The following is a 25,622-nucleotide window of genomic DNA, read 5'->3' as shown; positions in this document are numbered from 1 at the left end:
ATGTATAGTATTCAACTATCTATGGTGTATGGAAATCAGATGTACAATTTTTGTAGTGTGGTCTCCTGTCTGTATGTTACCATTGTCTTGAGATTTTAATATATTTGATGGTTATCTGTTTTTGGCCTTTTCATTTAAATATTACATGCAGTTTCATCACAGTCCTATCCACCATACAAATGCTTTGATTCATTGTCCCTAAATTTCACCAGACTCAACAGTTTTTTATCTAACAGAAAATTTGTAGTACGTTGATGCATGCGCCTTCTAAACCTTTACAGAGGGTTTAGTCCCTACTGTCAACTGTCATTCCTGGTCCACTTTGCATAACAATTCTTAAGAGCTCTTTTGGATTGTACATTGTATACAAATACCCTGGGAATATTCAGCAACTCAGCCTTCAAACCTAGATTGCAAGTTAAGATATATGATTGATGGGTTTGTAATTAAGGTGTATGACAGGTGTATGAGGATCTAGTTTGTACATGTGGTTAGACAACTGTACTTCATCTGTTTGTTAGAATCTGGAGACATTTGAGACTAATGTAAGCATATGTACAATTAATGGACTTGTATGAAAAAACTAGTTTTGTGTTATGAAAACTCAGGTTTCAACTAGTAAGTTTATAATTACCCCAATGTGTCTTACATTCTACTGTATCTTATCTTTTGGAATTGAAGTTAAAAGAGGTCAATCATATGTTCAGTTATTTCACTGCCTCAAAAGTATGACCTAGAGCTCCTACAGTCTCAGTCTAGCTCTGCTAAGATGGATTATAGTAGCTGTAATATCATAGCATTCTTGACTTTTTAGCATATTATAGAAATTTGTGTTAGTTGAAATATATTATATGTAGTACTGTAGGTTGTATTCTTTTTCAGTTTTGTGTGTGTATATGTAGTTGTAAATTAGTGGAAAATACTTTGCTCTTATGGGAAAGCAGTTATTGTGAATTCTTTTTAGCAGTAGCCTGAAAATTCTATATAGCATCCACTGATTTGTAGTAGCATCATCTTTTGTATAGATTTCATTTATGTTACCTTTGAGTGAAGTTAATTTCACTTGTAATTGTTATTTTCAGTGGAAATTCTGGTATGTACGTATGATTGCTATTTTATGCAACAGGACATATTGTGAATGTTATTTTTAAACATGAAGCCACAAGGAATAAAAAAAATAATGAAAATCTGAGTGTAGGAGCTATATTGAATTTTATTACATAAAAGTAATTTATATTTTTTTTTATTGTATTTTTTTTTAATGTCAGAAATTTGAAAAATTGTAATGAACGAGCCTTTGCCTGGATGTTATAAGTAGTAGTATGTACTGTATGTCTAGTTTTCACAGATTTTTGTAGTCTTCACTTACAGTGTAATCTTTTAGCAATACTAGTTCTTTATTGTATATATACTTTACAATGTTGAATACTTGTTACATTAAAAATATTTTTTGTTTTGTAGTTGCATATTTTCCAGTAAAATTCATGTTATTTCATTTTCGTTCTCTGAAGCTTTGTAAAGATGGTGTTTGATCCACGTATCATTTTATTTTCGTTGCCTACTACTGTGGTTAGTAATATTTTTGTTACTGGGGAATTGTTTATTCTTTGTAATTAAGTATCCATGGGATTTTTCTTAGCTACATAGGTATCACTGTAGATTTGTAGTTTTTTTTAATCAGTAATGTAGTCAGTGTGCATACTATGACTTTAGTTAAAACAAAGCAGAATTGCTGTGTGTTTGTTTGTGACAAGATGAAAGGAAAATACTGGATTGCCTAAGAGCCTTTAAATGGCCAAATGGAAAGACAAATTTAAATTATGAAGAAAGACAAGTGGTTTCCCTAATGGAAAAACAAAAATCTTGAAATGTACAGAAATCCCTGTAAGGAGCTAAAAATTAACCCACTACAAGATGTCTCTCATAACAAGAACATGATCCACAGGCCTTCTCTCTTCCTTATCTAAACCCAGACTGCTCTTCCCTTTCAGAACTCCTGTCATCTGTTTTACATTCTCAGTCCAGTTGCAAATCCTATCATGCACTTTTCTTATTACACATTCTTTGTAGGAAGAGTTCCACAACAATAGTCTCCTTATGCACCTACATTAAAGAATCACCAACAGTAGGTCAAACCCTTTACATACACTGCACCAGTCATCATTGTTTTTTTACTTTCATTTTTTACCTTCCTTGATAGTGAGGACCTTACTTGTTTTAAGAGTACCTCTGCACCAAAACTATTCATAGCGCCTCAGTGGCATGGTTGGTTTGGTGTTTGCTTCTCACCTCGGTGGTCGCGGGTTCGATTCTCGGCCATTCCATTGAGGAGTGAGAGATGTGAATTTCTGGTGATAGAAGTTCACTCTCGACGTGGTTCGGAAGTCATGTAAAGCCGTTGGTCCCGTTGCTGAATAACCACTGGTTCCATGCAACATAAAAATACCATACAAACCAAACCAAAACTATTCAACGCTTTATAACACAGTATTATCATCTATTCTTTCCACATTGTTGACAATAATTTCAGAATTATTTTATTTTTCACTTTAATATGATATCCACACCTCACTTCCATTAAGAATAATTGGTTCAAGTTTCCTACACTGCACCCCATGACTTTTAGAGATAAGTATCTTAACAGTTTTTTACAAAAAAACCTAATACTATTTTGGGTTTCAGATCTTCTCTGACTCCCCTCTTCTCTCGTCTTACCATCATCTTTTGTTTACTCCCAAGTATTTATACCTCAACCTCTTCCATTATTCTGCTATCCATACTTTAATTAACTTATTTCACTATCATGGTTGCAATATTCCACAACTTCGCACTGACATCTGATGTCCTTTTCATGACAAATAGCTTCCCTCTATTAAAAGTATCATTTAATAGACGGATGCTAATTGTCATAGAAAGAACATCAGATGTCAGTGCGAAGTTGTGGAATATTGCAACCATGATAGTGAAATAAATTAATCAATATAATACACACACACACACATATATGTAAATATATATATATATATATATATATATATATTATATCTATATATATATATATATATATAATATATATATATAATATAATATATATATATATATATATATATGTGTGTGTGTGTGTGTGTGTGTGTGTGTGTATATATATATATATATATATATATATATATATATATATATATATATATATATATATATATATATATATATCTAATTCATGGTACTGTTCTCACCATTTTCTCTTTGTACGCCACTGATACATTCCTGAACCATGCCTTTTAAAGTTAACTTCCTTTTACTTGAAATTTAAATGCCAGTTGGTTCATTTTCTAAATTAAGTATTGCAAGTTTTAGGCCTTTTACTATGCATAAATATAGTGGCAAGTTCTGGAATAAATACAACAAATAATTACGAGAAATCTTGGAAAGCTGCGACAGAAGTTGGAAAGCGGAATATTTCCCACGAATAAAAGACGAATTGGCAACTGGACATATGACCTCTAGTGGCTGGCTCGCTCGTACTGCCTGCCTCGTAGACTTTCAGAGTTTCAGTCACTCTCGAGATTCTGTGAAGTGCCCCCGTGTGTGTGTTCTTCCGCTTTCCTCTCAAACCCATATTGGTTAATTAATAGTGATAATGGTGTACTAAGAGACTATGGCGCTAATGGACATCGGACTGCTATTCGTAGCATTTAATTTTATAGGTAAGTTGAAACTCAGTTCCGTGAAACGCCTCAGAACAAAAAGTTTGGGTAAATGTCATGGAAGTGAAACTTTGTGGACGAACGAGTCCGGTGAAAATTACTTTCAGTTTCGTTCAGTTCTGTGGGGCCAAGAAACCTTAAATTTTGAAATTATGACAATGATCCCCTTTCTTAGTTTTTTATATATATATATATGACTGTCTGAATCGTCAAACCATTGGCTTTTTTCCAAAGGAATTCGTTCATATTCCCCGCTGGCCTTGGAAATAATAAAACCCTCCTGGAACTATGCCCAAGATCTGGATCGCCCTGTCATGACGAAACCACTCTGGAGAATCTTGTACGATTTAAAATCTGGAACACCGCAAAGCCTCTGGGAAGCTAAGTCATTTAGTAGCAAAAACAAAAAGTGGGGGAATAAGTAATCCCATGTGACGTTTGGTTAAGCTGGAAGCTAAAGCTTTGCTGGTCTCGGTAATGAAAGTTGACCCATATTTAGGAAATTTCAAGACTGTTCCTGTCACTTAGCGCATTCTTCCGGGTTGCATTTTGGAATGTTTCAAATAGTTCCGGATTTTTATTCAAAGTTCCCGTTTTCCTGGAAAAGAACTCTACTTCTAGAATTCCCATATTCTACTTGAGTCTCTTGAGATTATTTATCCAGATCGGGTTTTGGAATATTACAAGAATTTCAGTTATTTTTATGCTGGGTTTTAGAATCCCTGACAAAAGTATTTAACGTTTAATATGTAATTAGTTCCGGTGTACCCATATTCGCTTCATCCAGGAAGTTCAAGACTACCTGTCTCAGAGAGTATTCTTCCAGAATGTGTTTTTGAAATGTTCCAAGTATTTCCGTTATATTTGTGCAAGATTTTGGAATACATGAAAAAAGTACTAGACTTTTAGTGTGAATTACTCGAGTTCCAGTATTGCCATATCTTCTTCAATCAAATTCAAGCGTTTTCCAGTTTCTGAGAGCATACTTCCAGAATGTATTGTGAAATATTCCAAGTATTTCCGTTTTGTGTGTGTGTTGGGTTTTGGAATGCCGATCCTCTATATTCCAATAGATTCGAAAAAGTACATGGCTTCCATTATTTCCATATTGTACACAACGGTCACGCGTTTTTCCTGGAACTTCAAATTGTGGAAAGTTAGTGCTTGAAATGTGGGTGGACAAAGTAAAATTTCTCTGTCCGTATATGTTGCTTTTAGGCCTATTAATTTAGGCTTTGTCTGATGTCTTGGACCTAAGACGCGCCACAAATGTGGAAGAATTAAGGTTTAAATTTGAGGTTGTTTGGTCATTAATGCCTTCAAGCCAATTCTGATTTCTAGGAAATGATTAAAAAATATTCCAGTGCCGAGGCATGTATCGCTTTAGGCCTAATAATTTAGGCTTTACCTTGCCCTAGACCTAAGACACGCCTAGGATCACGAAATATTAAGAGGAAATGGTGCATTTTTTGATAAAGGGTTGACGTGAAACTATGGACAGTGTACCTAATACTTAAAAATGTTTTAGTTTACCACTAGGCCTGTATACAAAATATTCTGGAAATTATATTGATCATCATTGTCTAAAATGATAACCAGTTAGGTTTATTAGTTTATGCCCACCTTTGCCTTTAAAATTATATCTTCTCATATTTATCATTGTCTTGAATTGATAGACCCACTAGAATTATCAGTTTTTCCCCAATGTTGCAAGTACTGTTAACCACTATCGCTCACACTAATTATAATTGCTTTTAGTGAAACGTAATCATAAGCCTTACTTACTTACTATTTGAATAACTTGATCACGAAGTATATAAAACTTGATGCTATGTATAAATAAAGGTTTTTGCCAGACCTGAGTAAAGGGTCGTGCTAGACCGAAAGTTCTTGGCTCTCTTGCCTTTCATTTTTTCCTCCCTGGCAAAAACCTTTATTTTTACCTACTATTTATATATTGTTTTTGTGTCCAGTATATGTAGGACACATTCTGCCCTGTATTTCACGCGACACTGCTTTTAGGTGTTATAATTCGCTATAGTTAACTGTTATGTTCCGAGTTGCCTTGCCTAGCTAGCAGTGCCATTGTAAACTAGGGGTTATGGTTGGTTACGTATTTATCATAGTAGGTTAAATAAACTCTCCTTTATGGAAGCGATGTGTGGTTGTTGAGTAGATCAAAGAAAATGAGAATAGGATGGACGATCACATTGTACACCGTTAATGTAGTTGTATTTTTACCTTTTTTTAATGTCTTCAGTTGTCTCTAGACGATATGTACATTAAAGTCTTGATGGTTGCCTTAGGGTAAGGGCCAGTGTCGACATAGGCCTTCCTGAATCGTAACCAATGAACCTTCCTGAGGATTCTCTTTAGATTTTAATCCTCTGCCTTAAGTTGCAATTTCTCAAACTGACTCAATTTAACGAGTCTAAGCTTTGTTTAGGTAAAGTTTCCCATCAAATTGATGAAACTGTTTATACAGTGGGTCTCACTTTGGTCAATATTTTGGTCAAACTTACAATTTTGCCATCTCATAGGTCTATTAATAGTTAAACATACTTTCAAATATCAGACATTTTAAGTTATTCTTGATTCCCGAAGCTTTGTACTAGACTTCACCGCACTTATTTTAAGCATTTTTCAAATACTAAGATTCAAGATCTGTTACCAGTTAAGTGTGGAAAACCAGTCTTCGTGTTGTCTGGTTCAATGACATTCCAAGTTTTAAACGAAATTAACTTTTCAACTGAAGTTCATTTCCTGCCTTCATTAGAACTCTTTCCTTTGAGTCCTGCTGTCTTACTTTTATCGAGAGGAAGAGGAGGGACCTTTTTCATAGTTCTCGTATTTTGTTTCGTTTTCATTTAGTCCTTTTGTTATTCCACTTGGGTCTAGGCTCAGTGAAAATGTTCGGTTGTTCTCCCGTAGTACCTAAGAGGTCTATGATTGAAATTGATATGATAATTGTTATATGTGGTTTTATATATATATATATATATATATATATATATATATTATATATAATATATATATAAAAACACATACACATACACACACACATATATATATATATATATATATATATATATATATATATATATAACGTCATATCACATTACCGTGATTCACATGTCTTTTAATATCTAATTCACTCTACCTCGGAATCAATATATTTTCATATATGCTTGACCAAAGGGGAATTTTTATTAGGCGATAATAGAATTGTCGGCGCCCGGGCGCGAACCCAAGACACCATAGAAATCCAGGACGTCAGTGAAGCTTATTTACCCAACTCCACCAACACCGCAAAGAGGCTATAAGTTTAATGCCGTCTCTCACTATCAAATTCCCCTTCGGTTAAGCATATATGAACATAAAATAATTAATCCCGATGGTAGAGTGAATTAGATATTAAGGACATTTGTAGCTCGATGTATGTATATGAAGCACGGTAATGTGATATGACTTATATATGGCTACGTGCTGTCATAACACTACAACACTACCGAGGTCGAGGTGAGTTAATGTTGGCTCCAAATCAGCGAATACCTGAGCGCGAAAGGTATTTGAGGGTGAGAGACGGCATTAACTTATAGACTTGCGGTGGTGGAGTGGGTAAATAGCTTCGCTGACGTCCTGGATTTGTATGGTGTCAATTCCCCTTCGGTTAAGCATATATGAAAAATATATTAATTCCGAGTAGAGTGAATTAGATATAAAGGACATTTGTAGCTCGATGTGGTAGTAGTATAGTATATATATATATATATATATATATATATATATATATATATATATATATATATATATATATATATATATATATTCTTTTCCTTTTGAAAAAGTATGAGTAATTATTCTCATAACATCCGGCCAAATGCCGGGCTGCCTGTGGGTATCGGGGTAGAGACCATTGGTAGACCAACTCTCACTGGCTGGCCAAGCGTTGGGCCCAAAAGGGAAAGTGAAATGGTCTTACCTGATCTTACCTGTCGGACCGGAAGGATCAGGTTTGACCAGGACTTACCTGTAATGAGCCCCCCACCCCCACCCCGACCTCCACCCGCACCCCGACCTCCACCCGCTACGCCCTCACTTTTGAAAGAGAAGCATAGTGTTAAAGCTAACGGAACTTTGACTTTTATTAGTCGCGGTTCTGATATTTGCTTACGTTTACATTAAGTTGGTTTGAGCTTGGGTCTAGCAACTGTGAATGACAGTAGATTTCATATGGTTGTTTTTTTTTATTTATTTATGAATTATGAATATCATTACGGTACAAGCAAGGAACCAACAGTTTCAATATTCGCATAAGTAAAATAACTTTGTTTGAAGCATAGGTCCAGCAGTTGTTCCTGTTAGTGGGTTTGATATTGTTTTTTGTATATATATTTGTAAATATGAATAGATCTATAAGCTAACATACAACATTCTTCTTCTTCTTCTTCTTCTTCTTCTTCTTCTTCTTCTTCTTCTTCTTCTTCTTCTTCTTATTATTATTATTATTATTATTGCAATAATAATAAATGGAATGTTCTTGATGTCAGAATTTCCTTTGGGAAGTTCTACGCAAAATGTTATTCGACACGATGAAGATAAAAATGATACATATTGGATGACAATGAAAGTTGGTGATAATTGATATCCAGTGTAACTAGTAGACTGACCACGTTTGAAAGTAAAAGTGAGAAGACTCTCTCTCTCTCTCTCTCTCTCTCTCTCTCTCTCTCTCTCTCTCTCTCTCTCTCACACACACACAAAATTCCCCAAATTCCAGTATGCCTTTGGGGACCTGAGCAGTGCATCGTGTCCCTAGCTGTCAGTCGTATGTTGGCAGAAGTGTGGAGAGAGAGAGAGAGAGAGAGCACAACAAGAGTGCTTGTTATTCCGAAAGTGCTTACCAAAGACGAACGGTCATAGACAAGGCAATCCTCGCCCAGCGTGGATGAAACCACCCATAAGTCTCTCTCTCTCTCTCTCTCTCTCTCTCTCTCTCTCTCTCTCTCTCGTTCCAGTTCAGGCGAAGGTTAATCAGATCTTAACGGTTCCTTGGGCGAGACACTCGAGTTTTCTTTTTCTACTGAAATGGGCGAGGAGGCATTTTAGTGTTTGGCTGTTTACAGATTTGAGTTTTCCCTGCTCTGTCTCTTGTCTTATTTAGCGGAGAAAATTCTCTCTCTCTCTCTCTCTCTCTCCTCTCTCTCTCTCTCTCTCTCTCTCTGAATAATGATGGTTCGAGGGGTGATTTCAATGCTGCGGAAGAATCTAGCTTAGCAAAGCACTTCTTTCATGAAGTGTTTGATTTCAAAGGGTTTTCAGTAGTTTAATGGTTTATATGTCTTCATTTTCTTTGTTCTAAGATGTAGTTAAAGCAGGACTCTCTCTCTCTCTCTCTCTCTCTCTCTCTCTCTACTCTCCGCTCTCCCCTCTCTCTCTCTCTCTCTATCTCTCCCTCTCTCTCTCTCTCTGGTTGAAATGGTTTGATAACTGGGTGATTTCAATGCGTTGGAAGAAAGTTATCTGGATATCCTTGCATAGCAAAGCACTCTCTCAATGAAGTGTTTTATTTCAAATGTTTTTCAGTAGTTTAATGTTTTCATTTATTCACCTCATTTCCACTTTTCGTAGATGTAATTAAAGCAGGACTTTTAATTAATCTCTCTCTCTCTCTCTCTCTCTCTCTCTCTCTCTCTCAAAATTAAAGTTCGCGGTTAAAATTTGTTTATAACTGGGTGATTTCAACGTAGTGGAAGAAAAGTATCATGCCGTTCTTGCATAGCAAAGCGCTCCTTTTATGTTGTGTTTAATTTCAGAGGTTTGCCAATAGCTTTATGATTTGAAATTATTAGATATAATTAAAGTAGTTTTGATTATATTTATACATAAGGATATGGCGAGGAAAAGTTTGCCAGATTGAATGTTAATGCAAACTGTATAGGGAAGAGTTATTTGGTATATGTGGCTGGAGACCTATCTGCTCATTCCTTAATTGAAGTAAAAGTGAAAATGATTGATCGCGTAAGTTCTCGTTGCAGGGTAATTGTTGAAGATGTTGCCATAATATATATATATATAATATATATATATATATATATATCATATATATATATATATATATATATATATATATATATATATATATATATATATATATATAAATGATTTGGATGAGAAGGAAGTGACAAGAACATTAGGAAAAAATGTTATCAAATCGCCTAGGTTTAAAGCATTGAAATGGATAGAGTATGTGGTAGAATTGTGAGGGATTGCCACGAACTTTGTGGTTTAGGAAAGGAAGGTTTGTGGATGCGGTTTCTATGGAAATGTTGTATAGAAAGAGTGTATGGGCCCACGTGGACCAAGAAAAACAATGATGATTAACAGTTACGAAATAGTTTGTGTTGAGTATCTACAGTATAAAATGGTTGACCGATTAAAAAGTTTCTCAACAGAATCTTTAACAGGGAGCATCTATACTCTGGTTTTTTCCATCTGTCCATCCGCCTGTGGTGTTTTTGTTTGGTAACACTGCGTCCCGGGCTTTAGATAGTTACGCTATGTGTAAGTTTTAGGTAAATAAAAGGAAATCTGGTGTACATTTGCAACTGAAAAGTGTTTTCATAATTTACTGTATGCGAATTACACCGTTAATATTCGAAATAGGATATTATTATGATCGTTGAATGTAAGCTGTATGTAACTGTCTGAAACCCGGGACGCAGTGTTACCATACAAAAACACCACAGGCGGATGGACAGATGGAAAAAAAGTATAGTTAGGTGTAAGGGTGGGTCTAAGACAAAGGTGTATAGTTTATGACTGTTTAGTATCTTTGTGGTTGGAGTGTTGATGATCCTTCTGTGTATATGTATGAAGTAGGTGATGTTTGGAAGGTTTCTATGCATTTGACCCATGTTGTAAGAGTAAATATAGGACTGTGGCATAGACCATCGGCCTAACTTTGTTCTCCAGAGCCACCCCTCTCAGGGGAAACGATTAATATCGGATGTAGGTCTTCTACCATGGGAGACTCGTAGGCTAAAAGCGCAGATTTAACATTAACAAAAACTAGTGGAGAGAGAGAGAGCCAGGCAGGCTGGAGGGAACTTCAGGGGACGAAGTAGTTGACCTTGAAGTACAGTTACCGAGACTGTCTTTGAGAACGCCAGTTTTCTTATTTCCCTCCACTTGACAATTAGGTCGGAAATTTTACCCATAGCTCATTGTATATTCGCCCTTATTAATTCTATGGGGAAGAGATCTACGTGTGGTCTCTCGCATCCTTTGTTGATCATAAAGGCCATCTTGAAAAGATTAGCTTGGTAATGATTTCAATATTTGTAGTACTATACAGCTCGTCATTCAAGATTTATTTGTATTGACTTCAAGATGTAAAAGCTTATAATACTATAGTTATTGCCATTCATATTGTAATTTGTTATACATATAAGAATCATATGGTTTGTATGGGCTTGTTAAAAGTGGCCAGCCTTCTAAAGACACAAATAGCCTTTTTTTTCTTTAAAGACAAGTTTACCCAAGTTTTTGTTAACGATTATATAAACCAATCACCGAAGTTTCTCGAAGTCTGGAGAAGAAGGAGCATAATAAACTTGACTAATGACGACACTACAACCCGTCAGTGTTATGTCGATATAAGACTCTTAACTTACAGTTAACAAAACACCTTTTGAATTTGTAACGAAGGTGAGAGAGGAGACGCTTGCCCTTTTGGCCAATAAACTTTTGAACTTCTTAAGAAGTCTGGGTTCCAGTAAAGTGTAAAGGACATCTGCATCCCGTTGCACTGGAAATTCTCTCCCTGGGCTCGTGGAGCCTAACCGTCATTGGTGGCAAAGGATGTCAGGTTTTATTTGTGAAAGCGTATGCGTCATGGAACTCTCCCGTAGTATGAGTAATGTTAACATCAGTCTCATTAAGTGTGATTAACTGTTAACGCCTTGTTCATTGTATGATTAACTGTTCATGCCATTTTCATGAAGTGCCATTAGAGGTTAATGCCAGTTTCATTAAGTGTGATTAACTGTATTCATAATCTTGGTGAATTTTATGAACCGTTAATCTTCTCTGGCTCTTGGAGGAAACTGATCAACGCCAAATAATGTTTACATTTCGTTAATTTGCTAAAATTCACCAGGTCTGGTAATAATGTTCCATCAGCTAAATTTTTTATTAACCTATAATTATAATGTTCTTAGCCTTAATTTGGTAACGTAATATAACCTTCTCCTCTTCAATAATGGTCAATGGCAACTCACCCCTGACGTCATAACCTAATCCAGTGACGTTGCAGTACAAGACCAAACGGAACTCGGATGTCTAACTCTACCATATTGCAACGGTAGGTAGAAATATGGTTAATTTTAATACACCTTGCCTTTGCTTTCTTTACAGGTGCTGTTTACGGTGCTGACGTTTATGTGGGTAAAGAAATAGGCGAATTGAACAGCTACCATCATCAGGTAAGGGGTAGCTGCGCTTTATTCTTCTTCTTCTTCTTCTTCTTCTTCTTCTTCTTCTTCTTCAGCATCTGAACTTTGATTGTCTTGGCTTGAAAGAGTACCTGTGTCAAGGTATTAACCAGATATTCCTGTACGCAGGGATCATTGGCAATATTATGGTTAAGATTAATGGTTCTTTCACTGTTTTTTATTTTTCAAAAGTACACCTATTTTGTTAAGATGAAAGCTGTTTATCAGGATTCTGTCGTTTATACAGTTTTTTGTACAAGGTGTTTGAATGGGTGGCAATATTGTTGTTTAAAAGGGTGCCAATGAAACAATTTGTTCACTTGATTTTCTAATTACTTTTCCAAAAGTAATGCTTTGTGCTAAGATGAAAGCTGAAGATTTTAAGAGTTCGGTAATTTATACAGCTTTTTGTACATGGCCTTTTAGACAGTATCTTACTGAGAACTCGTCTACTGAAATAGAATAAGTTAGTATATTCTTTAACCACTACGAATTAAAATTATTATCCACCAAAATTTTCCTGGAATAAAACTGCGTTACAAAACATCAGACATTCTGAAACCAAGTGGGCAACGAAACCAGTTTTTTAAACGAAAATGTGGCTTTTCTCAAATTCATAGTTTTCCCAAAATCTGCCATGGGTTCTTTCACAAAACCTACCAAAGAGTTTTTGGATAACTAAAATGTGGTTATTTAATAGATGTCACTAAGTAACCCTCAGTTTTGTTAACTATACGCTAGACCAAGGGATCTGGAACTACTGCAATATTCAATTGTGTTCAAGGTTGAGACTTCGCGAATGTTCAATGCCGGAGCCTCGCCCAAAAATCCTGTAGGGAAGTCTCTCTCTCTCTCTCTCTCTCTCTCTCTCTCTCTCTCTCTCTCTCTCTCTCTCTCTCTCTCATCAACTGTAGAATTATCCTTGTTGACTGATACACTTGAAGTTTTACCGTGGATTTTATGTTTACGTTTCATCCATATAGATGCTTGATTTTTCTATTTCTTACTGATGTAGGTATAATGGAAGTAAAATGTATTTGGTTTTAAATATTTACGATAAAAACAAGGTACTGGTTCTTAGTTTACTTGCTTATTAATGTATTGTCAATTAAATTTAATCCCCCGCTGTTCAACTTAATTTCAAACTGTTACATTTGATTTTGTTACCAGACATTTTGCATCTTAATAAGCCTTTGCCATTTAGTCACGAGAGAGAGAGAGAGAGAGAGAGAGAGAGAGAGAGAGAGAGAGAGAGAGAGAGAGAGAGAGAGAGAAACTATGGCACGTTCATAATAATGATTTTACTCATTTACATTTAATGAAAGTGCTAGCCTAAGGTGTCCTATTAAAAAAAAAAACGGCTCTGTGTAGGATATGACCTTTTGCTCTTGAGTGACCCTTCTGTTCAGTCATAAGTCACACACACTTCCCGTTCCCCTTCTTTGACCTTTCCCGACCAAGGGGTTGGTCCAGGACCTTCTCTAGTTTAGGTCTAGGGCTGGTCCATGGCTGAAAGCTTGTTTTTTGAGGGCTGGACTGACGCATTCAATTTTTGCAGGTTCGGATTTACAACCGTGGAGGTCCGTGGGCAACATTTTTTCTGGAGGCTTTTCTAATTGGGCAAGGACCATACAGTACATAACTATATGCTGTGATGAGAATTGCTGCCCTTTCATAAATAATTTTTGAATGATCAAAACATAGCTGTTCAGTCATTGAAATTGTATTGCTAATTACATGTTCCATTAAAACAATAATGAGAGTTTTGCTCGTAACTAAAATACTACAGATACTACTACGATATTACAATTATTATTCATTTGCAGTCACACCTACTTAATACATACTCCAAGTATATTCACAGCAACTGCTATTTCAAAGCAGTAAGCACTAGTATTCAAGAAGGAATGAAAGAACTAAGCACTCTAAGGGAATAGATGTAGATGTATGTGAAATTATTTTAAGTGCAAAAGCTTGGTCTTATTCTATAGTAATATGATCCCAGTTATGCATACAGCAGATCACAGTTAAAGGTAGATTTAGGAGCCTTGCAAACTCTGCAATGAGTTCATCAAAATCTACTTCCTGCAGAATGTCTCGTTCCAGACTTAACAGGGTGAGATAACATCTATCCCAATCTCGCCTGCGCCAGTGCTGTCCTTAGCTTGGTAATTATACAAGCCTTTGTTATTGTTTACGGGAGCTTTCTGTTCAGTTCAATTCAGTTGATAGTTTTTGGCCTTTGCCTTTGCAACGGCACCTCGACGTGTTTTTCAGTTTTGGGTGTTGATTTCCTTAATATATTACAAATATTATTATATATGAATAAATTTAATAAAGTAATAGTAGATTCCACACGTTCGTTGTTATTTCAGAGACAAACCACAAAAACAAGGTGTGACTTTGTAGAGACTCGCGAGCTGCTACACACTGAGCCCATTAGGTAAATCCGGACCTGCGCTAGCGTATCTAGTAGTAGTAGAGGAAATTTGTTGAGTAGCTTGCTCTCCATTTACGAACTCGATTGACATAATTATGTTTTCCCTATAGTTTTGGCGTTGTTCTGGGTTATGAAAGTTAGGGGAATTCTTGATAGCTCTCTCTCTCTCTCTCTCTCTGTGCGCGCGTGCGCCTAATCTCAATTTCTTTGTTTCCCCATAGTTTTGGAGTTACTCTGGTGTATGCAAAGGAAATGTCTCTCTCTCTCTCTCTCTCTCTCTCTCTCTCTCTCTCTCTCTCTCTCTCTCTCTCTCTCTCTCTTACAAAGAACTGGACTTTTAGTACAATAACGTCTTGCAGAGTTATTCCTTATATTCCATGAAAGTTAGGGAAGTGTTTAATCTCTCTCTGACCTGGACTTTCAGTACAATAACATATAGCAGAGTTATTCCTTATATTCCTGTTATTTTTCAGGTTGGTGGCAAGGTGTATGCCGTCAATAAAAATACTTTCCTGATCAAAAATTTTATGTACGATGGCAACGGCCAGGATACCTTCTTCTGGGCTGGTTCCAAACCAAGGCCTGGATCACAGGGGTTCATCGTTCCTAATGAATTTGGAAGGTAGAGTAAATGAGGTTTTTAATTATTCGTAGCGTGTACCGATTCTGACAAGTAGGTACATTCAATGAGTTTGGAAAGCAGGTTAAATATTAACGTATTTATTAATTATCCATAGCTTTTATTGATTCTGGCTTTCTTTTCTAATTTTATTGTTAAGCTTTGCATCCAAACAGACTATACTTTTTGTAATTTTGTAATGGTAACAGATATTATTGTTGTTGCACTCTGTATCTACTACACAGGCTATCTATTACTTGCCTTATGAAATGCAGACTACACTGAAAAATAAATTAATTGAAATAGCCAAAATGGTTCAGTGGAGTGTGTTAGTCCTATGCGGTCTTGATTTACTACCTAACTGATAATCTAAGACTTCACATTTTAAAATATACCTGTACAGATACTTTGCCTGATGAAATGCAGGCGTGAGATTAGGTTTGCAAATAATCAGTTGAAAGGGTTCAGTGGAGGTTTTCAGGCCTATTTGTTTTGTTTTGATACCAAATTGATAACCCAAGACAGACTTGAAAATACCTGTACTACTTCCTTTCGCAATACAGGCATGATACAATGACAAATAAGCTAAATGAATCAGTCAGAATTTTCAGTGGATTGTTTTAGGCCTAAGTATTCTTGCTTTGATATAAAGTTGATAAACTCAAGACCTCAAGTCTCAAATAGACGGATATGGCAAGCCCAGAATACTGAAAAGAGCGGATACGAGAGTATCTTCGTATTATATTGCGGTAATGGATTGTAATAGACAAATTTCTGTTCACAGGACCAACGTCCTTGACAGATACCTGAACAAAGACATCACCATAACTCTACCTGAGAGGACCATCGTGGAAATCAAATGGTTGGCTATTTACGACCTTACAAGATTGGTAGGTGTTACATCATCGTTGTAGTTTACTTTCCAAAGATGATAAGTTTAGCAGAAGAGATGTTCAGTAATGTAGAATTTAAGAATTACTAGGATATGGTGCAAAAGATTTTATGGTAGTGTGAAATTGTTACAGGGTTCAACTGTGATTTTTGCAAAAATTTTTTTTAAGAATATTGATTTTCAGAGGAAACTTTTTTATCTTTTAGACCTTTGCTTTATCTTAGTAGTGTATCTCTCTCTCTCTCTCTCTCTCTCTCTCTCTCTCTCTCTCTCTCTCTCTCTCTCTCTCTCTATTTGCATATTGTCAGTGGTGTTTAAAATTTTATACCTTACAGTACATTTAAGTAGCTATAGATTTAATCAATGAACTTTCATCTCAAAAGCCTGACTCTTTGGTCTTGCCAAAGATGACTGCTTTTGACCTTAGTTTTATCGTGATAACCTGATTTCAGGAATCCTTCGGTGAGATATACATCCCGGAATATTTTGAACCGCCTCAAGAGATTATCTTGAATAAATTATCGTCAAGGAGTGGGGAGGTTCAGTCTGGAGCTGTTATCATTAAAGAATCGAAAACTATAGTCATTCAAGGTAGGATCCTTCTTGTAACCATAAACAGTTTGTTCTGATGTAGTAGTTGAAAAATTGTCAGTAAGGCTAAAAATATCATAAAAACAAGTAACAACTGGGATCTAATCTTTATATAACCATAGATCTTCTAATAACCCAAAATTATTAGACTTTTTAGACAAATAATGTTTGATTTAAATTCTAATGTTTAATCATTATATTTCAGACCTTGTGTATGACGGCACGGGTGAGGAAGTCTATTTTTGGGTGGGTGTTGGTCCCCAGCCTCATTCAAAGGGCTCCAAGATTCCTGATGAACATGGATTGTAAGTTCCTGGTTGTTCCGACTTATGCAGGACTTTTCTGAACAACTTTCTGGTTTGATACTAATTATTCTAATATTTGTTTATGCTGAATGAAAGGGCCTTTCATATTGCAGGATTAGATCCATTTGTCCTTGTTACACTGAAGTGATTCTTAAAACTGCCATTTCAGTATGACTCCTCTCAAGAAGTACAACAAGAAGACAATTACTCTAGAGTTACCAGGAGACATGACAGTATTCACTGTTGACTGGTTGTCTATTTACGACATCAAGAATCAAAAAGTTCTTGGCTCCATCATCATCCCAGAGGATCTTAATGTGCCTCCCTCTCTTGTGAAAGTTATAGTAAGTGTTTTTTCAATGTTTTTATTTGAGTTTTTAGACCTAACTAAACACTTATTCAGGTCATTAAAGTTAAGGCACTTGAATAAGGTCTGTATGTGAAAGATAATTGTAGATAGTATTGTCTTAATTATGAGCTTAAACCTGATTCATGTTACGTGCGTATGAAACAGTGTTTTTAAATATTGTATACTTGACACTTGCATAGTTTACTAAATTAAAGGTATTTGTATAAGTACTGCATTTGAAAGACAATTATCCATATAAACTTTACATAATGAGCTAAAAACTAAATTTGTGTTACATGTTTATGAAGCTTATGAAGCACAGTATTTTCCAAAAATTCTAAGTAGTAAATAATTATTTTCAGCCTCACGAAAACGACATGCCAAATTGTGAACAGCTGCACAAGAATCTCCAGATCTCATGGGATGTTTTTGGTAGTCAGGTCACACTAGAACTGGCTGCTCAAGTTGGTAAGTATGTTCTAGTGTGTATTGTGCTTTTCTGATAAATGATTTTGAGATGAAAGATTTTATTGGGAGTTTAGTCAGTTTCCACTTAAACTTATGCTAATTTTTGTTTTTATTTTCCTCGCATATAATGATAATCACTTGATCCATACTTATGTTTGTGATCACATATACTAATTATTATATTCATATTTGTTCATGAAACTTACCTGTCAGATATATATATAGCTGTATTTTTCCGAATCCGACAGAAATTTAAACACTTACGACACACGCAGTGGGAGTCAGGTGGTTAGTACCCATTCCCGCCGCTGGGAGGCGGGTATCAGGAAGTAAGTAAGTATATCTTAGTTTTACCAGACCACTGAGCTGATTAACGCTCTCCTAGGCTGGCCCGAAGGATTAGATATATTTTACGTGACTAGGAATCAACTGATTACCTAGCAACGGGACCTACAGCTTATTGTGGAATCCGAACCACATATATCGAGAAAGGCATTTCTATCACCAGAAATAAAATTTCTCTGGTTCCGCGTTGACCGGGCCGAAATCGAACTCGGACCACCGAATTAGCAGCCGAGAGCGAAGTCCACTCGCCAACGTGGGACTGCGGTATCAGGAACCATTCCCATTTTCTATTCATAATTTTTCTGTCGCCGGTGCTGTAAACACGTTTGCAGCACCTCCGTCCAGATTTTGGAAACTTATTGGCTACTTGAGTATCCCTTTTGGTTTTTTTTTTTTTGGTATCTGAATTGGATCGGTGGCTAGGCACACATTGACTGTGGATTGATTTGATTTTGGTATTGATTTTTCTTTGATCAAGATGTCAGGGTCTAGTTCAGCTAGCGCTAGATTTTGCTCTAAGTCTGAATGTAGAGGTAGGCTACTGAAAGCTTCAGTAGACCCACATACTGTTTGTAAGGTTTGCAGGGGGCATGAATGTGCGTTTGAAAGTCGTTGTAAGGAGTGTGAAAGCTTAACAGATTCTGAGTGGAAGGCGTATGAAACCTATCTTAAGAAACTTGAGCGAGATAGGTTAAGGAGGTCTTCCTCCAGGAGTGTTTTGGGTAGGCAAGATTTTAATGATTCTCCTCCTAACCTTCCTTCTGTAGTTTATGCTCCTACCCCTGTAGTGTTGCCTTCGGGCCCTGAAGCAGTGTCTGTAGAAGGTAATACTTTATCTTTAATTCTTGAGTTGATTCGTAACTTAGAATCAAAAGTGTTGGCTCTGGAGAGCAAAAGTGAAGTTATAAAGTGCAGTGAAAGTGCCCCTTGTGTAGTGGAGGGTGCGTCAGATCGGCCTCATTCCGCCTCTAGGCCTAGACCTCTGCTTGACTCCCAGGTTACGGGGAGAGAGCATGTCGAAAGCCGAAGGATGGTTACGAGGAATCCCCACCGATCTGACGTGCCTTCGGCAGCTTCTGATGAACCTACCCAGACTGCCAAGGAGCGTGCGCGTGCACGTCTCCTCAAGGAGTGCTTTTCCTCTTCTGAAGCTTCCTCCCCGCGCAAGGGGTGGAGCTCTCATGCTGCATCACGTCCGCTGAAAAGGACGGCTCGTGTTTGGGACGCTTCACGTCCAAGTTGTTCTCCGGAACTTTGCTCTTCGCCAGATAGTGCGTTTGCTGCTTTTCCTCCGCAGAAGAAGCGTAAGGATTCTTCGGAGGCGAAGTCTTTACTATACTCTTTCGAGCGCCGCAGTCGCTCTAAGGTGCGTGAAGTGGCGGTTCCTGGGAGTAGGAAGAAGGCGTCCCTCGCCACTCTCCTGCTCACAGGATCAGCCCCTCCCCAGAAAAGGAGGCTTCACCTACAAGCAGATTTCTCCAGTCGCTGCAGCAGCAACTTCAAGATGTGATTTCTTCTAGAGAGACTTTCCCACGTCACCATAGGAAGGATGACAGTCTTCCTGCGAAGAGGTCGAGGCGTTCTCCCTCTCCTTCTCCTCGCTCGTCTGTCTCTCCGTTTGAGTCTCCCTCTAGAGTTTGTTCTGCTCCCCAGAGGTTCTCTAGAGGAGGTGAGAAACTCGTTTCTCGCTCTCGAGAAGCGGTTGTATTCGCTACTACGAAACTTGTTGATAAGAAGCGCGTTTCTTTAGACGCCGAGCGCGCTTCAGTGAAAGTCAAGCGCGCTTCAGTGGACGCTGAGCGAGCTTCGGTGCAAGTTAAGCGCGCGCCAGTGGACGCCAGGTGTGCACCTGTATCTGTCGAGCACACTCCAGACGGCACCAGAAGACTGGCATCGGACGCCAAGCGCGCACCTACGGACGTCAGTTTCCCACCGCCGCAAACGCAGGTGGAAGCGGGAACTCTTCCTGTTCGCCGCTCTTTCTCTTTTGAGAAAGCTCGTGACTCTTCCTTACTTCCTCCGACTTCTCCAGTGTCTGAAGAGGAAGTTAGTGACGCTTTCGTTGAAGTGGATGAAGAACAGCAGTTGGCTCCCGTCTCGATGGACTACAAAGTCTTAACTCGTCTTCTCCAATCAGTCTCTGCAGACACTTTTCAGCCTGAAGCTCCGCGTACTCCTCCCTCTCAGTTTTCGTCATCCAAAGCTTCTAAGATCTCGGGCTTTGTGAAAATGAAGAAGTCGCTTTCTACGAAGCAAGCTTTTCGCAAGGTCCACGATTGGATGGAAAGGAGGAAAGCTTCAGGCAAGACTTCTTTCGCTTTACCGCCTTCAAGACTTTGTGGCAAGGCTAGTATGTGGTACAAGACGGGAGAAAACGTCGGAGTTAAACTTCCAGCCTCGGCTCAAGGAGATTTTGGAAGTATTGTGGATGCCACCAGGAGATCTTTTCTGTCTTCTTCGAAAGTCTCTTGGACGCATAGTGAACTAGATTTTCACCTTAAAGGCCTCTTCAGGACTCTATAGGTCTTTAATTTTCTTGACTGGTGCCTAGGAGTTTTGGATGCCAGGTCCAGAAGTACTGATTCCATTAGTCTGGGGGAGCTATCCAGTGTATTGTCTTGCATGGACAAGGCCGTCAGAGATGGTTCTGAGGAGGTTGGCTGCTCACTTCAGCACGGGACTGCTTAAGAAGAGAGCTCCTTTGCAATTTTAAACCGCTAATCGGTCTCGCCAGCGCAAAAAGCGGATCTACTTTTCGCTCCTTTCTCAGACCATCTCTTCCCCCAGTCTATGGTAAAGGACATAGCCGCCAGTCTCCACTAGAAAGCAACCCAAGACCTTCTGGCTCAGTCATCAAGGAAACCTACAGCTACATCGTCTTCTGGGTCCTCTGCTGTGAAGAAATCGAAGCCCTTTCGATCTGGATCTTCCTCGAAGCCAGCCCCTCGAGGAAGAGGCTCTTTCAGAGGCAAGACCCCCGCTCCTTCTAAGAGCAAGAAGTGAGATGGAAGTCCTTCAGCCACCGGTAGGAGCCAGACTTCTACATTTCGCGAGAGCCTGGGAAGAGAGAGGTGCCGACGCATGGTCTCTGGACATCGTGAAAAAGGGGTACAAAATTCCTTTCCTGAAGTTACCCCCGCTGTCTTCGACACCAAAGGATTTGTCTCCTTCATATCAGGGAGAAAAACGGAAAGTGCTTCATGGATCTACTGAGATCAAATGATCGAGAAGCAGGCGGTGGAGCAGGTCTTCGACCTGAGTTCTCCAGGTTTTTACAACCGTCTGTTCCTAGTGCCGAAGCAGTCAGGGGGGTGGCGCCCCGTTCTGGATGTCAGCAGCCTAAACTGCTTCGTTACCAAGCAGAAGTTCAAGGTGGAGACAACTCAATCTGTGCTAGCAGCCTTAAGACCGGGGGATTGGATGGTCTCATTAGACCTTCAGGATGCATACTTTCACGTCCCCATTCATAACGATCAAGGAATACCTGCGGTTTTGTCCTGAAAGGGAAGGTATTCCAGTTAACAGGGCACTCGCTGCTTTGGTCTCAGCACGGCGCCGATGATGTTCACCGTTCTATGAAGAACGTTGCGAGGTGGCTTCATCTTGCGAAGATAAGGATCTCTCTCTACCTAGACGACTGGCTTATTCGAGCCTCATCGCAAGACCGGTGTCTGGAGGACCTTCACACGACTTTGTCGTTAGCGAGGTCCCTGGGACTTCTGGTGAACCTTGAAAAGTCGCAACTGACTCCTTCTCAATCCTTAGTTTATCTGGGGATTCAGATGGACTCAGTGGCTTTTCGGGCTTTTCCATCCCTGGGGCGACAACTTCAATGCCTAGACAAAGTGTCAGCCTTTCTAGGGAAAGAAACATGCTCGGTGAGGGAATGGATGAGTCTGCTGGGGACCATTTCCTCACTGGAGAAGTTTGTTTCTCTGGGAAGGTTGCACCTTCGACCACTTCAGTTCTTCCTCTCCAGCAATTGGACGCGCAAACAAGATCTAGAAGAGGTCTTGTTATTGACGGAAGAAGTGAAAGAGCACCTAAAATGGTGGTCGGATCCAAAGAAGCTTGCGGAAGGACTTTCACTCAAACTTCGGAACCCTGACCTAGTGTTGTTCTCCGACGCGTCTTCCACGGGTTTGGGGAGCACACTAGGAGGGAGAGAAGTGTCAGGCACCTGGAGAGGGGAAGAGGTGTCCTGGCACATAAATCTCAAAGAACTTTCAGTGATTTACCTTGCGCTAAGGTTCTTTCAAGAGGAAGTCTCCAACAAAGTGGTTCAGATAAACTCAGACAACACCACAGCCCTGGCATACCTCAGGAAACAGGGGGAACTCACTCTTCCTTCCTCTGTTCGCCATCGCGAAGGATGTCCTGATATGGGCGAAGTCGCAAGACGTCACGATCCTGACAAGATTCGTGTCGGTGTGGAGAACGTGCAAGCGGACCTTCTCAGTCGGCAAGGACAGCTTCTGCCGACGGAATGGACCCTTCATCAGGAGATATGCCAGTCGTTGTGGAAGCTGTGGGGACATCCTCATGTGGACGTTTTCGCAACTTCCCGAACGAAGAGACTTCCGCTGTATTGCTCCCCAGTTCTGGACCCGGGAGCAGTGGCAGTAGACGCCCTACTGTGGAATTGGTCGGGACTAGACATTTACACATTTCCCCCATTCAAGATCCTCGGGGAAGTAATGAGGAAGTTCGCGGCATCAGAGGGAGCGAGGATGACCCTCATCGCCCCCTTCTGGCCAGCGGCCGACTGGTTCACGGAGGTGATGTCCTTCCTGGTAGACTTTCCGAGGACTCTGCCCAACCCCCTAAGGAAAGATCTACTCAGACAGCCCCACTTCGAGAGGTACCACCAAAAAACGCCTCCCACTCTGAGTCTGACTGCGTTCAGACTATAGACTATCAAGAAGTTGGCCAGAGCAAGGGGTTTTTCAAGACCTGTGGCTAGGGCGATTGCCACCGCAAGGAGCCCTCCTCAATCGCAGTATACCAATCGAAGTGGGCTGTCTTCAGAAGTTGGTGCAGAAATGAAGGGCATGTTTCCTCCACCTGCAACCTCTGTGGCAGCCCAGATATGCAGATTTCCCTTCTTCACAACCTCACGGAAAGAAGTAAAACTAGCTGTTCCCACGATTAAAGGCTACAGAAGCGTGCTTTCTGTAGTCTTCAGGCATACAGGACTCGACTTAGCGAATGACAGACACATTCATGATCTCATTAGATCCTTTGAGACTGCGAAATTTCTCCAACCAAAAGTACCATCGTGGAATTTAGACGTGGTACTTAAGTTCCTCATGTCGAGTCAATTTGAACCGCTCCATTCAGCTTCGCTTAGGAATCTGACAAAGAAGACCATTTTCCTAACCGCTCTGGCGACGGCGAAGAGGGTTAGCGAAATCCAGGTTATAAGCAAGCACATTGGGTTCAAGGATCATAGTGCGGTTTGTTCCCTAAGTCCTACGTTCTTAGCAAAGAACGAGAACCCTTCCAACCCTTGGCCGAGGACGTTTTGAGATCAAAGGGTTGTTGGAGCTAGTTGGACCTGAACCTGAGAGAGTCCTGTGTCCTGTCAGGGCTCTCAAATTATATTTGCAGAAAACCAGAGCATGCAGAGGCTCTTCTGAGAACTTGTGGTGCTCGGTGAAAAAACCGGATCTTCCGATGTCGAAGAACGCACTGGCGTTCTTCATAAGAAGTACAGTTAAGGAAGCTCATGAAAAGTGTAGTGAAAGTGATATGAAGCTTCTAAAAGTGAAAGCCCACGAGTTGAGGGTTATTGCTACATCGGTGGCTTTTCACAAGAATATGGCAATCAAAGACATTTTGGGCGCCACTTTTTGGCGAAGCAATTCGGTGTTTGCTTCACACTACCTGAGGGAGGTGAAAGCAACATACGAAAATTGCTACTCGCTCGGACCATACGTCGCTGCAGACACTGTTTTGGGGGCAGGAGGTAGCACTCATCCTATCCTTTAATGGTTAGGGGAGTTTTTAACTTGTGTTATGGTTGTGGGGCTGAGCCTGCCTGGTGCGGATCTCCCTTCCATTAGCTTAGTCTAAGTGGGATACCTTTGGTAGGCTATGCCAGGTGGTTTTGTTTCACTTCGTTGCCCTCATTGTATGGTCAATGGTCTAGTCACATCGTGGTCTCGCCCCTGTTGACAGATCATCTGGAGTGCACCAGCTTTATAGGTCTCTACCTCGCTGGCAACTCTAGTAGCACAAGCAGACTTACGCGGCAGTAACCAAGGAACCAAGATATCAATTATCTGCATAATATGTTTCCTAAAATCTTCTATTCTGTCTACTCCCACCACCAAAGGTGGGATTCAGCTATATATATATCTGACAGGTAAGTTTCATGAACAAAATGATATTGTAATGATACAATTAAGTTTGTTCATACTTACCTGGCAGATATATATAATCAAGTACCCACCCACCTCCCCTCAGGAGACAGTGGAAATAAAATTATGAATAGAAAATGGGAATGGTTCCTGATACCCGCCTCCCAGCGGCGGGAATGGGTACTAACCACCTGACTCCCACTGTGTGTCGTAAGTGTTTAAATTTCTGTTGGATTCGGAAAAATACAGCTATATATATATCTGCCAGGTAAGTATGAACAAACTTAATTGTATCATTACAATATCATTTTCAATATTTTAGATGAGATGGACTACATAGCCTTTGGGATGAGTGGTTCCCCAACAGAACCAAAGATGATTGATGGAGATGTAGTTATAGCTTTTATGGATGGTCACCTCCAGCACCTTGTTGATTATAATATCTCGTCATACATGCCCGTAAGTTTACAGTGTGCGAATGTTATGCCCTCTTGAAAATCTGTAAGTAAGATTGACAGTCTGAAAACAGTAATACATCACCCCTTATTTAATTGTACAAAAGTGATTAGAATTCTTCATGTTTAATCAAACTTAATAGAAACAAGCTTAAGTAATTTATAGGCGACTTCTCCAGTAATTATAAAAGTATAACATAAGATACCTAACAATAGTACAAAACTAAGGTATTGGTGGTTAAGAGTTGGGCATTTGAAATATAATGTTGACTCATAAGCCTGCTGACCAAGCGAGTAAGATCTCCGTTTCGAATGGTATGGTCTAGTTTAACCATCTTATACCTTTGCAAACATTTTCTTGAAACTGAAGTTTTTATGCATCATTTATTTACTAAATTAAAATTCATGATTATTAACACTAGAATAATGAACAGGAAAGTAGCCTTTACTTTTGGGCAAGTGAAATAAACACAAGTGGCTATTTATTGTAATGAATATTTTCCAGTGTACAAAGCTCTTGGGTCAGCACAAGGGCGTGTGTGAAGATGACAAAGTTGGGGGCCACCAGAATTATCAAGCTCACAGTAGTAAGAGAGA

At 39.1% G+C, this 25,622-nt stretch overlaps 2 protein-coding genes across 2 annotated transcripts in view; both read left to right on the top strand.

Moving 5' to 3' along the window:
* LOC135210203 (bolA-like protein 3) overlaps window positions 1–1,456 on the top strand; it is a 31,140-nt gene extending 29,684 nt beyond the window's left edge. The window contains exon 5 of the mRNA XM_064243038.1: window positions 11–1,456. The gene's annotated coding sequence lies outside the window, so the exon portion shown is untranslated. The remainder of the gene's footprint in view (window positions 1–10) is intronic.
* Window positions 1,457–3,556: 2,100 nt separating this feature from the next.
* Window positions 3,557–25,622, top strand: part of LOC135210202 (protein Skeletor, isoforms B/C-like) — a 58,656-nt gene continuing 36,590 nt past the window's right edge. Inside the window, exons 1-10 of the mRNA XM_064243037.1 lie at window positions 3,557–3,704; window positions 12,123–12,190; window positions 15,113–15,261; window positions 16,043–16,148; window positions 16,603–16,741; window positions 16,947–17,046; window positions 17,216–17,390; window positions 17,758–17,863; window positions 24,893–25,029; window positions 25,531–25,622. The exon at window positions 25,531–25,622 is cut by the window's right edge and continues 44 nt beyond it. Coding sequence (XP_064099107.1) covers window positions 3,656–3,704; window positions 12,123–12,190; window positions 15,113–15,261; window positions 16,043–16,148; window positions 16,603–16,741; window positions 16,947–17,046; window positions 17,216–17,390; window positions 17,758–17,863; window positions 24,893–25,029; window positions 25,531–25,622 — 1,121 coding nt within the window. The 5' untranslated portion in view covers window positions 3,557–3,655. The remainder of the gene's footprint in view (window positions 3,705–12,122; window positions 12,191–15,112; window positions 15,262–16,042; window positions 16,149–16,602; window positions 16,742–16,946; window positions 17,047–17,215; window positions 17,391–17,757; window positions 17,864–24,892; window positions 25,030–25,530) is intronic.

Source organism: Macrobrachium nipponense, chromosome 39 (assembly GCF_015104395.2).
Source record: "Macrobrachium nipponense isolate FS-2020 chromosome 39, ASM1510439v2, whole genome shotgun sequence".
In the NCBI taxonomy this organism is placed as follows: domain Eukaryota; kingdom Metazoa; phylum Arthropoda; class Malacostraca; order Decapoda; family Palaemonidae; genus Macrobrachium; species Macrobrachium nipponense.
Note: the sequence above shows the minus strand (reverse complement) of the source record. Positions and strands in the feature narration are given on the sequence as shown.